Source organism: Choloepus didactylus, chromosome 19 (assembly GCF_015220235.1).
Source record: "Choloepus didactylus isolate mChoDid1 chromosome 19, mChoDid1.pri, whole genome shotgun sequence".
NCBI classification, from domain to species: Eukaryota; Metazoa; Chordata; class Mammalia; order Pilosa; family Megalonychidae; genus Choloepus; species Choloepus didactylus.
Window position 1 is genome coordinate 26,787,846 of NC_051325.1, and position 15,057 is coordinate 26,802,902.

The 15,057-nt window shown below is 39.5% G+C and overlaps 1 protein-coding gene across 1 annotated transcript in view; it reads left to right on the forward strand.

Moving 5' to 3' along the window:
• HAO1 (hydroxyacid oxidase 1) overlaps positions 1–15,057 on the forward strand; it is a 64,825-nt gene that overhangs the window by 48,718 nt on the left and 1,050 nt on the right. The window contains exons 5-7 of the mRNA XM_037810877.1: positions 4,500–4,591; positions 11,377–11,535; positions 11,648–11,717. Coding sequence (XP_037666805.1) covers positions 4,500–4,591; positions 11,377–11,535; positions 11,648–11,717 — 321 coding nt within the window. The remainder of the gene's footprint in view (positions 1–4,499; positions 4,592–11,376; positions 11,536–11,647; positions 11,718–15,057) is intronic.

The window sequence follows — 15,057 nt, forward strand, 5'->3', positions numbered from 1 at the left end:
CATGAACAGGAGACCTCATCTGTAAGAAATTCTAAAAGGAGTGCTACAGACAAATAGGAAAAGAGGAGAGAGTGGTTTGGAGAAGAGTGTAGAAGTCAAGATATCACAAGATAGAAAGAGGGTAGAGACTGGGCATTTGATGCCTGTTCTAGTTTGATGTGTTCACCTATAACACATATATCCATGCACTTCATGTTGTCATTCAGCTCCCTGAGACCCTGCTCATATTATTCCATTCTTTTCCATATTTGTTCTTTTGTGTGTAGGATTTCAGATATTCTGTCCTCCAGTTCACTAGCTAATGGAAAACACCAGAGATGGATTGGCTTTTATAAAAGGGGGTTTATTTGGTTACACAGTTACAGTCTTAAGGCCATAAAGTGTCCAAGGTAACACATCAGCAATCGAGTACCTTTACTGGAGGATGACCAATGGTGTCCGGAAAGCCTCTGTTAGCTGGGAAGGCATGTGGCTGGCATCTGCTCCAGAGTTCTGGTTTCAAAACGGCTTTCTCCTAGGACGATCCTCTCTAGGCCGCAGCTCCTCTTCAAAATGTCACTCTCAGTTGCTCTTGGGGTGTTTGTCCTCCCTTAGCTTCTCCAGAGCAAGAGTCTGCTTTCAATGGCCGTCTTCAAAATGTGTCTCTCATCTGCAGCTCCTCTCTCAGCTCTTGGGCATTCTTCAGAGTGTCCCTCTTGGCTGTGGCAGCTTGCTCCTTCTGTCTGATCTTATATAGTGCTCCAGGAATTTAATTCAGACCCACCCTAAATGGGTGGGTCAAGACCTCCATGGAAATTATCCAATCAGAGTCATCACCCACAGTTGGGTGGGGCACATCATGGAAACAATCAAAGAATTACAATCTAATTAACACTGATAGGTCTGCCTACACAAGATTACATCACGGTAATGGCGTTTGGGGGACATCATACATTCAAACTGGCACAATGCTGAAGGAGTAGAGAATGCTCAAGAGGATTAATTATATAGATACAGAAATGGATAGCAGGATACTGTGATGATAGCACAAAATTGTAAATACTCTGAACAAAGATGACTATGAGTGCAGTTGAAAGAGGAAGGTTAGGGGTATGTATGTTACCAGAAGGAAAGATAGAAGATAAAGGCTGGGACTATATAACATAATGAAACCTAGAGTGGTCAATGATTGTGACTAAATGTACAAATATAAGAATGTTTTTACATGAAAGAAAACAAATGAATGTCAACTTTGCAAGGTGTTGAAAATTGGATGGTATTGGCGAAACAATACAATCAATGCAAAGTAGAGTCCTTAGTTAACAGTAACATTGTAATATGTTTCCATTAATTGTAACAAAGGCAACATACCAAAACTAAATGAGGGATATAAGGGAGGGGGATGAGATTCTTGGCATTGGTGGTGGCGTCTGACTTTTCATTTTATTTTATTTTATTTTTCCTTTTGGTGGGGAAGTAGATGGTGTAGCCCATCTGGAGGGCAGTATAGTGGTTCCACAGGAAGCTAAGTATGGAGTTGCCATATGGTCCTGCAACCCTGTTACTGGGTATACACTTGGAAGAACTGAGAACAGGGACACAAATGGACATTTGCACAGTGGTACTTATGGTGACAGTATTCATGATTCACAATGGATGAAAGTGGCCTAAGGCTACATCGACTGGTGAATGGAATAGTGAACTGTGGTGTATACATAAAATGGAATGAGTGAGTACGAGAAGGAATGCAGTTGTGAGGTATGTAACTAGGTGAATGGACCTTGAGGACAGTATGTTGAGTAAAATAAACAAGAAATTAAAAGACAAACATTATAATGCCTCACTAATATGGACTAACTGTAATGTGCCAACTCTGAGAATTGAATCTGAGGGTATAGGTTATCAAGGGAAGGCTTATGGTAAAGGTTCCTGGATTGTAAACTCTTACAACAGTTACATCTATTCCTAAGTTGTAATGGCTATTTCTAAACTCTGAGATTCTGAGCTCTTGTGTGTAACCTGATTGGTCCCTGGAACTTCAGGTATCTGTGTGACACTTGAGACTCTGAGCCAGAGTTAGGCAGCTATGAATGTCAGCATTATCCCATACATCAAATGTTAAAGAGGCTCAAAAAGAGATCAGACTTCAATTAGAGATATGAACAAAATGGACTTGGTTAGGAGTAAGGTAAACCAGACTAAAGGGTAGAATGATATTGACGTTTTAAAACTTCAACTTCTTTGTGAGGTCAAAGGAAGAGATGTTTATTTTCTGTGCTACAGAAAATCTATGTATTTTTTGTAACATACTATATAATTTAACTTGTATGCTCAGTTTATTCAAACACCATAATTACATGGAACTTGGAATTGGGAGTGAGACCTAGTTTGTTTGTACAGGTTAGTGTGATGCCCCAATACAGCCCAGAGTAACTTGGGCAGAGAATAAAAATGTATTTGAAAAATCCCCTTGAGGGCCTGGGAAAAATGTGGAAATATTAAACTTTGCCACCTGGGGAATTACTGATATTCTCACAATCACCAGTTTAGAAGGCTGAGCCCTTGATCTTGGTGCTTGCTCTTATGAAGCTTGTTACTGCAAAGGAGAGGCTAAGCCTACTAAAATTGTGCCTAAGAGTCACCCCCGAAGAACCTCTTTTGTTGGTCATATGTGGCCTCTCTCTCTAAACCAACTCTGCAGGTAAACTCACTGCCCTCCCCCCTATGTGGGACATGACTCCCAGGGGTATAAATCTCCCTGGCAACATGGGATATGACTCACAGGGTTGAGCTTGGCCCTGACATCATGGGATTGAGAAAGCCTTCTTGACCAAACGGGAGAAGAGAAATGAAACAAAATAAAGTTTCAGTGGCTGAGAGATTTCAAATGAAGTTGACAGGACATTCTGGAGGTTATTCTTATGCATTATATAGCTACCCCTTTTTAGTGTTTAGTGTATTGGAATAGTAGAAGGAAATAACTGAAACAGTTGAACTGAACCCAGTAGCCTTGATTCTTGAAGATGACTGTATAACCATATAACTTAAACAATGTGACTGTGTCATTGTGAAAACCTTGTGACTCATACTCCCTTTATTCAGGGTATGGACAGAGGAGTAGAAAAATGGGGACAAAAAATAAATGGATAACAGGGAGGGATAGGGGGGTGGGATGTTTTGGGTGTTCTTTTTTACTTTAATTTTTATTTTATTCTTATTCTTTTCTTTTTTTGTGGTAATGCAAATGTTCAAAAATTAATTGTGGTGATGAATGCACAACTATGTAATGGTACTGTGAACAATTGTTTGTGTACTTTGGATGATTGTATGGCATGTGACTATGTCAATAAAATTGAATTAAAAGATTACACTAGTGGGAGCTACTAAATAGGGTTAAACTTGTCAAGAAATGCGTACAGAATACCAGTTATATATCATGTATATAGCAAACTATATAGCACAACAAAGGCTTGCAAGTAAATAGATGATGTACAAAGTAGTTGGTAAATGCTTCCCATAATTGATATCCAGATTGAATTAATATCAGATTTAATGCCAGGAAATTCACATATCAGATAACCTTTCATACGATTTCATTGCATTTTAGAGTTTGTAACATCATCCCTTAAAGGTGGATTTTAGTATAATTAAAATAAGTATATAGGTTTACACTTTCATAACCTAGTTTTAGAAGAAAATATTGCTACCATCATTTTAAGAAATAAGATATGTAAAAACTAGAATTTTATGAAACAATTTTAAAAATTGTTTTAGCATTAAATTTTAAAACAATCAGAATTACAGATTCTATTAGGTCTCTTCTTTATTATTTTTAGTCAGGTGTGCCCTCAATCTCTATTGCTGAATTTATAGGTATTAAAAACAATGTTCTGTATCTAGCTGCTTGAAGTTTTCAATATATGAATTTCACTACAACCTTGGACCAATGGGTTTTACTTGCTATTGCTCTTTGAATGTTAAACTTGAGAAGTAGTGTTGTTTTCATGATTCTGTTAGCAAATGGTTTGTTACTGGGAGCATGCTGAAAAAAAAATTTTAAATATGAATTATTAAACAAAACTGTTGGAAGTTGATTTAAGAGAACAAATATTTTTAAAATAGAATTGTTCATTGCCTGTTACATTTAAAATGCCTGCTGTTTATGTATTCTCTTATGCTATCCAAATCATAGAGGAGTAATTCTGCCTAATTGCTATGCTCTTCTTAAGAAAAAAAATATTCAGCAGGAGTATTTTCTTTGAGGATCCATAAATTTTAACTGCACTTGAATTTACTATCTGTTGGTAATTTTATTTCATAATTAAATTGTTGTAAGTGATGACATTTCTTTGGCTGAGAAAACTATCTATAATGTTTTAGATCTAACCCCTGGGTGTATCTCTGCTAAAGGTACCAAGCTAGCTGTATTTATGTGGGAGTTAACCTCGGATGTTGAAACTATAAACCCAAGCCTTGCATTGAGTAGTCATTTCCATAAAATATTATCTTGCTCTTTCCAGGTGATGACGCCAGGGAGGCAGTTAAACACGGTGTGGATGGGATCTTGGTGTCGAATCATGGGGCTCGACAACTTGATGGGGTGCTGGCCACTGTGAGTTTTAGCTAAAACTGGGATTTCTCTTTGGAGTTCTCATTTCTAATCACAGTTTTGACTATGTCTATGTCTGCCTTTTCTGTGTGTATGTATTTGAGTGATCAATAAAACTCAAATAAGTGTGAATATATGATAGCTCAGATTTTAAGCTTAATGGTACACAGCTACCTAAATTAATTAATTAGTCTGATACATTTATTATGTACAAAAGTTCCTGTTAAATAATAATGTATTTTTGGGCAGGGATTATTCTTGTATTTGTAAGTTCTCTAATAGGTATAATATAAATTGGAATATGAAAGAAAAGCCTAAGTCCTGAGTATCCAAAGAAGAGAAGCTCATGGACAATTTTGGGAATTACAGAAGGCTTTGATGAAGTTTTAGGTTATTGGTACAATTGTGACTGGAAGACAGAGCAAGGGAAAGAGTGTCATTTCCTGTGGAGATGGGGGTTAAAGAGCTTCAGGGAGACTGGATGGGTGGGGAAAGGAGATAGAGTTCCTGTGATCCAGGTAAGGGCAGGTAAACTGCAAATAGGTTACCCTGGTTGAGCTGAGAACAGCCTTGTCAGTACCATAGATCACCTGGGGAACTTTAAATACTCAAAAGCATCATAATCTCTGGGGGCAGGGGCACAAGCATCAGAAATATTTTTTTAAGGTCCCAAGGTGATTCCAATATGCAACCACGGTTTTTAAACACTGTAAACACTGTGCTAGGCAAACCAGAGGCCAGACTCGAGATATAAAAGTGTACTAGACTGGACTGAAAGTTTGTGGAACTCAGTGAGAACTGTAACTGAGAGCAATTAGCTCCAAGAGCTTCAAAAGACAGATCAACAGGGGCTCTAGGACAGAACTGAAGATCAAGGGTCAGGGGACTAGAAATGGATCCGAAGTCGTGGAGACAAACACATATCCTGGGATGGATTTCACAATCCAGAACCGGGCAGCTGAATGGGGTCTAGAAGCTGGGGACGAGGGTGTGGGGTATTAAAAAGTAGTTTCTGTACATGCTGTCCGCTCGTGGGGACTTGGTCAAGATGCTTTTAGACGAGGCAATGATGCAGTCGCTGCCTTTCTCCTCAGCTCTGTTCCTGTATGGACCTGTTTTCAGAGGTGAGTGAGACTAAACTCGGGGAAGAGTGAGGTGTATTTGAGGAATACCAAGTAATCCATTTTGTTTGCAGTGTCTCAGGGGCATTGGGGAGTCCTGGGAAATATGCCTACCTGGACTGAAGTGGGAAGATACATTCTTGAATATTTGTGTGTCATTGGATAACCAATAGAAAACTCTTAGGGTACCAGTAGCAATGAGTCTTATAAATTGGATTTTGACAAGATAGGAGGCAAGGAGACATTTAGGTGACCTGGATAATTTTAACAGCCAAGGGGAGGGAGAAGGAGGGCCAGAACTAAAGTGGGGGCAGATGGAATGAATTTCTGCTCCAAACGTTAGTTTCCTCATCTGTTGAAGTTTACAGAGCAATTAGATTATTCCTTTGGTGCCTTTAAATTTTAACATTTTATCATTTGATCTATCATAGGCAAAGTTAAGCTAGCATCCTATATCAAGACTTACTTTAAAAATTATATTTGCTAAATGTGGGTGGATTTTGCAGACCACTACCTCTCCCTGAAGGAATAATCACATGCGTTTGCCCCCTTTGATCAGTTCTTGTTCAGGCAGTTCTTAGATGGACGGCTTTAACTGACAGGAGAATCCTGCTGACCAGAAGCTTGGGGGAGAAAGGCATTTTTGTGTAACAGGTACAGAGTTTCTGTTTAGGGTGATGAAAATGTTTTTGATATAGATAGTGGTGATGATTATACAATGTTGTGAATGTACCTAATGCCACTGAACTGTAAACTGAAAAATAAAGTGGTAAATATTGTTATATACACTTTACCACAATTTAAAAAAATGTTTAAGAAAGCATACTTTGAAAAAAGTTATAGTTCCTAAATAATGTAGATAGATGGACTTTCTAAACCTCTACCTCTTGCTGAACTGGATAATCACGTACGTTTTCCACCTTTGATCGGAATTGGTCAGTCCAAGGTTCTTAGATGAATGGCTTTAATTGGATGACCAGTGAATTTATTCAAACAACTGGAAGTACAGTTGAATAAATAGCATTTCAGTCAAATAGTAGTGGATTATTGTTTCATTGAACAAGCAGGGTGATCTAGCCAAATCCATAAATCAGTTGTGTGGGTCTTATGTCAGAATAAACGACTACAGGGAACATTCATTGTAAATATTTGCACTCCCAGCTTTTTCTAAAGCATTAATGATAACAAATCAAGTCTTTTCACAGTGTAGAATTGTACAGTCAAGAATTTAAAATCTTAAAACATAAAAGATTTTAGCCTTTTCTAATTCAGTTTTACTTGTAGAGATGTGCTTTTTAAGGTCGATATTAAATAATGCCTGCAGGTAATTAGAGGTGGAGAGTGAAGCCCTGCTCCTGGCAGGGAGAAAAAGCTGGCCCCGGCTCAAAGCTTTTTCTCACATTTATACCTCACTTGTGTATGAAGACATAGACTTAGTGTGTAGGTCAAATTAAGTTTGTTTTCTAAAAATAAAATCTAAATCTATTGAAATCAAATCTAACTAGATTTTCAGGGAAACAAAATCTAAACAGTGTGGTTTATTTCCCTCTGGCTGTGGGGACATGGAAACTTATCTAAAAGGGCTTTTTGAGCTGTGGTCTCTGAGTCTGGTTTAAAAAAACAATAACCCTCTCCTTTTCATTCCATGTGCATAAGGGTAGAAGATGCTTGCTTGAGTTTTGCCTCATATTTTAGAGCAAATTTGGGACCCATGACGATGAGAGAAATGAGAGAAAGAATTAGGTTTATGGTGAAGGATGTTTCTCCCCTCAGTGTGTGGGTTTTGACACAAGCGGCAGAAAGCTTGAGGGAGCCTGTGTTGTTAAAACGTGTCAGTAGCTGCACGAAAGGACTCACTGTCTTGCAGATTCTATTGTGTCGTGAGTCAAAGTCACAGAGGCAGGATGATGGCATAGGAAGGCCCTGCAATGGGAGTCCAGAGTCTTGGGTTCGAGTCCTTGTCTTGCTTCTCTTTAGCCATGGGAGCTGTATGAACAAGTCACTCAGACTCTGCCAGCCTGAGCCACCTCCTGGTGTTGTGTTGGTTGCAAAAGAAAGCAGTGAGACTATGTAATTTCCACATTTCTATAAATGATTAAAGCACTTTGATCAACAGGCCCCCTTTGTATGAAGAAATAAATCTCACTAGGGTCACTGTAATAGAAGTTCAACTTCATTTTATCTTAATGCATTGCTACTGAGAACCACTGGCAGGCCTCTGTTACACCCAATAGGAATTAAACAATAAATCCATGTCAAGATCCTTCCCTGTAAGGTAATAATATAGCTCAGATTGACTTGAAGTAATCAGAGGACGATATAAGATGTAATCTAATCGATTTCCAAAATGCATGGTACTAGAGCTTCTCAAACTGGAGTCTAAGGACAGGCTGTGAACCCTAGGAGCATTTTTGTTTTTCAGTTTTGTGTTTTCATTTCAATGCTAATTGGACCTTAAGCTTATAAACATAAAATTCTTATCTGGTGAAAATTCTCATCTGTAAAACATTTTCATAGAATAAGTATTTGAATTGTCAAGCCAGGGTTTCTCAAATTAGGTCCTTGGACATGTTTTATGGGATTTAAAGTATTTTAATTTTTCCTTTTGGAGGGGTCCATGAAATTCTGCCATTGAGAAACACTTGATGTATCAGTCGGCTTTTACTCTGTAGCAAACCACCCTGAAACTTAGTGGCTTAAAAACAGTATTCATTTATTCATTTTGAAATTCCATGGGTGGGCAGTTTGGGCTGGGATATGGTGGGAGGTCTTCTGGTCTTGGTTGGGCTCACCCACGTGTCTGGCGTCAGCTGCTGGGCCTCTAGGACTGGCTGGCGTAGGATGCCCTCAGCAGATGACTCGACACTGTCTCACATTCTCCAGCAACTGAGCAGAGCTTGTTTGCATAATGTGGCAGGTTTCCTAGAGAACAAGTGGAAGCCTGCGAGCCCTTTTGAGATCTAGGCTCGGAAGTGGCAGGCTGTCACTCCTCTCACATTTTATGGGTGAAAGCAAGTAACAAGGCCTATTCAGATTCAAGGGGTGGGGAAATAAACACTCCGTTGCAGGTGATGGGAGGAGCTGAAATGTCACATTGCAAGGAAATGATGATAGCTAGGGAAATAATTGCAGCCATTCTGGCAAACAATCAGCCAAGCCTGAATGCAGGGATGAAAGTGTGGTGCCTCAGGGCTGCCTGGTGAAGTGTGATGGGTGGGGTGGGGTGGGGTGGAGTGGGGTAGAGAGGCAGGGGAGGATTTATGGTCTGTGGCCTGGACTCTGCTTCCTTTGCCTTTATCTAAAGCATCTTTGACTTTACCTGCTTTTATGTTTGACTGCTTTGGTTTGGACAAAGGATTGCATGCATAAAATGTTATCAATCAATAGTCTAACAGTGGATGTTATAAGAAGAGGGAAAGATGAGAACTCCCTGTGAGTTGAAGTTTTGGTGGGTAGGGGGACAGATCTCTGTGGGATCTTTTGGTACCCCTTGAATTGCCTGGCATACCATCTTGAAGATACCAGATCCTCAGTAAAGTTTCATAAGCCTATGAATGGATGGATAAATGAGCAACAGCATCATGGGATCTCACTATATTTTCCTATAGATTAACTCCACTGGAATTAAGCCCACAATTAGTTGTCTAAAGAGGCATTTAGGAAAAAAAACCCCAGAAATGAATGGTCTCAGAGATGTACAGAAAGCTGAAAAGAAGGAAACATAACAGGGCCATAAAGTAGTAAGTTTGTACAACTATATTTTTAAGTAATCTTTTTTTTAATATATATTAATTTCCTGGGTACACCTAGTAAAACTGCAGCTACAGAAAGAAAGAAAAAGAGGATAGAAATGCTCAGCAATGCAGAGAACATTGTTTTCTGGACTCTTGTTTTATAACCCAGGATTCTCATTTTAAATATCTTTATTAGTTCAGTTTTCAGCCAGGTTTGACATTGGAAACAACCTAAACAGACTTGATTTGCGTGACTTTGAAAATGTGTATTGAACCCAAGCTAGCTAATATTTTTCTTTGGTTCTGGTTTCAAATGGGGAAATATGCTTAATTATAGCTTGCATCATCACTTGGAAATTGTACCGTTTATATGTTGATATAATTTGCCTGAATGTAAAAGGGGGACTATGTATAGGTAAGGGGACATATGTAAATGGATCCAAAGTATGTTTGGCAAGGCAGAAAAGGCAAAAGGAAAAGGGGAAAATCACATTATCTGCCAACATTTAGGGGCCACATGCCAAATGCTGTCTTTGCTTCCTCCAAATCTGTAGGCATGTTTGGTCTTCCAGCCTCTTACATAAAACTCTCTTTAAGTTTAGTCTCTAAAATTTTAGGGAGAAAATGGGAAAGACTTTGAGTGACTTCAGCATAATTATTTCTCGGAAAACGGTATTTGAGTGTATGGTTCTTTCTTCAGCATGCATTTTAAGTGGCAATTGAACTTAATTTTAGATTTAAATATTTCAGGATAAATGTGGGTAAAATTTCTACAGATTTTGACCTACAGGTTAATTTAGGAATTGTTTCCATTCTCAAGTCAAAGATTCACATCAAAGTAGCCAACTGCATCAGGTAGCTATGGCCGCAATGATGCTGTAAAATGAAAGACCCCAAACTCAGTGACTTAATTAAGTTTCTCACAAAACTTTGGATCAACTGAGCATCTACTGATCTAGGCTTGGTATTATTTAGATGGCTGTGCTCCAAGTTTCGGGTCCTGCTGGGCTTAGATATGACAGCTCTGCTTCTGAATATTTATCCTGGGGCACAAGCCAAAGGGGAAGCAATGGTGCAAAAGAGCAAGTGGAAATGAATGAGGCTGCTCAAGCTATAGACCCAGAAATGGCACTTTGGCACTTCTGATCACTTGCTATTGGCCAAAGTAGGTCACATAGCCAAGGCCAAAGTCAAGACGTAGGGAAATATATTCTGTCCCTTTTTGTGGGAAGAAGTGCAAAGTTGCCTTGGAAAAGTCATGGATTCAGAGGGGGATGAAGGATCAGAAATAATAATGCATGGCGTGGTTCCTGTAATCTCTAGTGTTAACCTAAACCCATCATCGATTTCCATTCAAGGCTATGCCCATCAAGGTACATGTGGTCATATCCATTAAAGGTAATACAAATATTTTCATGGAGTACTCTCCAATATAAGGCTGGATGCAAAGTGCGTTGGGTGGGGAAGTCAGAGACTAAGTTTTTCATCATTAGCCATTTGCATTTTTAAACACCACTGCTGGCACTAATATCTTAGTATGAATTTTAACAACTGATTTGTGATGAGTAAATAATATTAAGGATAATTTATATAAAGTATTTCATTTACTTTTATGCCTTTTATAAGGATAGCTATAAAAGATGGCTAAGTATTCTTTATCTGTGTTTATGTATTATTTTGATCATGATCTTTGAATCTGAATATCAGGAACAGAAAAACAAATCTGGACCTTGAAAGAAAAATAAGTAACTCAAATCCAAATTTAGTTGTTTTCTAGATTTTGCCCCATCTTCAGAAGGAAATAATTTTACTCTTGACCCCAAACCTACTTAGCTTCTTTCATATGAAGACCTAGTCAATGGATCACCGAACTTTGGAGGCTGCGTTGCATGACAATTCAGCATTAATAATCATTTCCGTCTTCTTGCCACAGATTGATGCCTTGCCAGAAATCGTGGAGGCGGCAGAAGGGAAAGTGGAAGTCTTCCTGGATGGGGGTGTGCGGAAAGGCACTGATGTTCTAAAAGCTCTGGCTCTGGGGGCCAAGGCAGTGTTTGTGGGGAGACCAATCATCTGGGGCTTGGCTGTTCAGGTAATTAGACAAGCAAATAAATTCATAAAACAAAATGACTGGACAGTGAAATAAACACATGAAACAAATCAGACTGACTTACCAAACAGTTCTGCATCTTCTACTTGCTTAGGGGGAGAAAGGTGTCCAAGATATCCTTGAGATATTGAAGGAAGAATTCCGGCTGGCCATGGCTCTGAGTGGTGAGACCTGTCATCCTCATTTACTACTTTCTTTACTTCCAACAGTCTTTAAGCCAGACTCCTTGGAGCCTAGGTGGTCTATCACATCTCCTTTAGGCCACATAGAATTTGGGAGAAGGACTGGGGGAACTGTGCTCCGTCATGTCTGAACTGGCTTAAACTGGAGCAGCTTCACTTTTGCACATTTTACTTACTTTGGCTTTTGGGTATGATTTTGTACCAGAAATAATCATGATAAAAGGATAGTGATAGTAATAAGAGAACAAATTAACTGAAAACCACTGATTTATTCAAATTACATTTTTCAAATATATATTCTATATGCTTTGAGGGTTATAGTAAAAGCAGACAAAATCCTTTCCTTCCAAGAGATTATATTGTGGTCGAGCCATTGAATACCTACATATGTATTTGAGTGAGATTTGTATCAGTTTCCTAGTGGTGCCATAAAAATAAAATACCACAAACTGGGCATCTTACAACAGAAACCCCTTTTCTCCCAGTTCCGAAGACCGGAAGTCTAAAAGGAAAGTGTTGGCAGGGCCATGCTCCCTCTGAAGGCTTTAGGGGAGAATCTCTCCTTGCCTCTCCCAGTTTCTGGTGGTTCCAGGCTTTCCTTGGCTTGTGGCTGCATAACTCCAATCTCTGCCTCTGTCTTCACATGGCCTTCTTCTCTTCTTTCTGTGTGCCTCTTATAAGGACACTTGCCATTGGATGTGATGCCCACCTGAATAATCCAGTGTGATCTCGTCTCAAGACCCTTAATTTAATTACATCTGCAAAGACTCTTTTTCCAAATAAAATTACATTCACAGGTTCTAGGGTTAGGACATGGACATGTCTTTGGGGGGGCACTATTCAACCCACTCTAAGTACTCAGCATATATTTGTAGACTGCTTACTAAATGCAGGACCCTTTTCTAGGTGGTATAAGTGAGATGAAGACTATGGAAGAGTGTTCACCCTTAAGGTACTCATGCTCACCAAAATAGTCCTAGAAGATTGTCATAGATGGGTGCTAATTGACTGCTATAGACCATGCACAATGTAGAATTGGATCAAAGTGGGGAAAAAAGGATGCTTCCATGGAAGAACTGAGTATGGATATGTACCTTGAAATCTGTGTAGAGTTCAGATAATTTGAGAGAGAGGAAAAGTCCATTCCGGGTAAAGAAAATGTGATACGGCAATGTAGAAGTAGAGAAGCAGGACATGTTAATTGTGTTTGATGAGGGTTTCACATATTTGGAATAAAGTAATTAACTTTGTCCTATTCTATATAGATGAAAGGCACAAATATCTATCTATTGATACAGACTTAATTAAATGAATGAAAATTTTGATTTTCTTTGTAGAAAGACCAGTCTCTCTGGGATGTGGAAAATTGATAGGAGGGAAGGGGATGTAAGATTGGCATTAGGGAGACCCATTCCAGTAAGAGATACTGGCTTAACGCAGAGTAGAAATGGAGGTAGAAAGAAATATATACTGGTCACCAATGTAATAATGAACATAGGGTCCACAGGAGCTAGTGACAGTTTTGGAGATGTGGGGGAGGATGGAAGGGTTGCTGCTTAGGTTTATGGCCTTGTGAACTGAGAGAAAGGTAGAGCCTTCCACTGAGCTACAAACCTCTGGAGAGAAGTGAGTTTGCAGGGGAAGAGGATAGAATCATTTTGGGATGTATTAAATTTGACTTCCACACTTATGCCTCCAGTGCAGAGCACTCTCTGAATTCTAGACACAGATCCCCAGGTGGTTATTCAGCATGTCCACTGGGATGTCTAAGAGGCATTTCAAACTCTGTCTGTCCCAAACTAAACTGCTAGTTTTCTTCACCAAACCTGCTCCACCTGCATTCTCACCAATCTCAGTTCATGTTAATACTATCATTCCAATTGCTCAGGCTAAACTTCTTGTGTCATCCTTTATACCTCTTTTTTCTCAGAATTTGATATCCATGGGAGTTCTATCTTCAAAACATAACCAGAATCTGACCTTTTTCATCACCTCCACTGCCACTGCCCAGACTGGAACTATCATCCTCTGTTTTCATTTTAGATCCCTGTGTAGGCTCCCAGCTATTTTGCCTGTCTGTCCTTGAACCCATCTCCCCCCAAGTCAATTCTCAACACAGCCGCCAGAAGGATCTTTCTAAACATTAATTCACATCGTTACACTCCTCTGATAAAATACCCTCCAGTGGGTTCCAGTTTACTCAGAGAAAATGCCAAAGTCCTTAGCAAGGCTTATAAGACCTTATATGGTGTTCCAGTCTGCTAACGCGGTCATTATACAAAATACCAGAAATGGATTGGCTTTTATAAAGGGGGTTTATTTGGTTACAAAGTTATAGTCTGAAGGCCATGGAAGTGTCCAAATGATGCTATCAACACAAGTATACCTTCACCAAAGGGAGGCCAATGGCATCCGGAAAACTTCTGTTAGCTGGGAAGGCTCGTGGCTGGGGTCTGCTGATCCCAGGTAGTGTTCCAGCTCCACTGTCAGCTCCTGTGCGTTCTTCAAAGTGTCTCTCTTGGCTGCAGCACCGAGCTCCTTCTGTTTGTAAGCTCTTTTTTGACTCCAGTGATTAAATCAAGACCCATGCTGAAAGGGTGGGGCCACACCTCCGTGTAAATTACCTAATCAAAGGTGTTACCCACAGTTGGATGGGTCACATCTCCATGGAAACAACCTAATCCAAAGATTCCAACCTAATCAAGACTAAATACATCTGCCACTACAAGATTGTATCAAAGAACATGGCATTTTGGGGGACTTAATACATCCAAACCGGCGCACATGGTTTGACCTCGATTACCTCTGTAGGGTCAACTCCTGTCACCCTCACTTATTCCACCCCAGCCAAACTTGCCTCCCTGTTGTTCCTTGACTGTGCCAGGCATGTTTCAGCCTTAGGGATTTTGCATTGGCTGTTCCTCTGCCTGGAATATTCTTCTCCCAGATAACTGCATGGCTTACTCCCTAATGTCCTTCAAGTCTTCACTTAAATCTTACTCTCCCAAAGGAGCCCACCCTGACCACCTGTTTAAATTGTAATCCTTCCCCACCCATTCGCTCACAATTTCAGTTTTCGTTCTCTGTTCTTATTCATTCTCTTTCCATAGATCTTACCTTCTATACATCACCTAGTATATAATTTACTTTTTAAATGAGATGCTTTATGTATTATCTGTTTACCCTCATGAATGTAAGAACCCCGAGGCAGGGCTCTTTGTTTTCACTGCAGTATACCCTCTGCCTAGAGCAGTGCCTGACACACAAAAAACACTCAATGGATGAAAGAATGAATAAATTAAGTGCCATTCAAAACTGACCC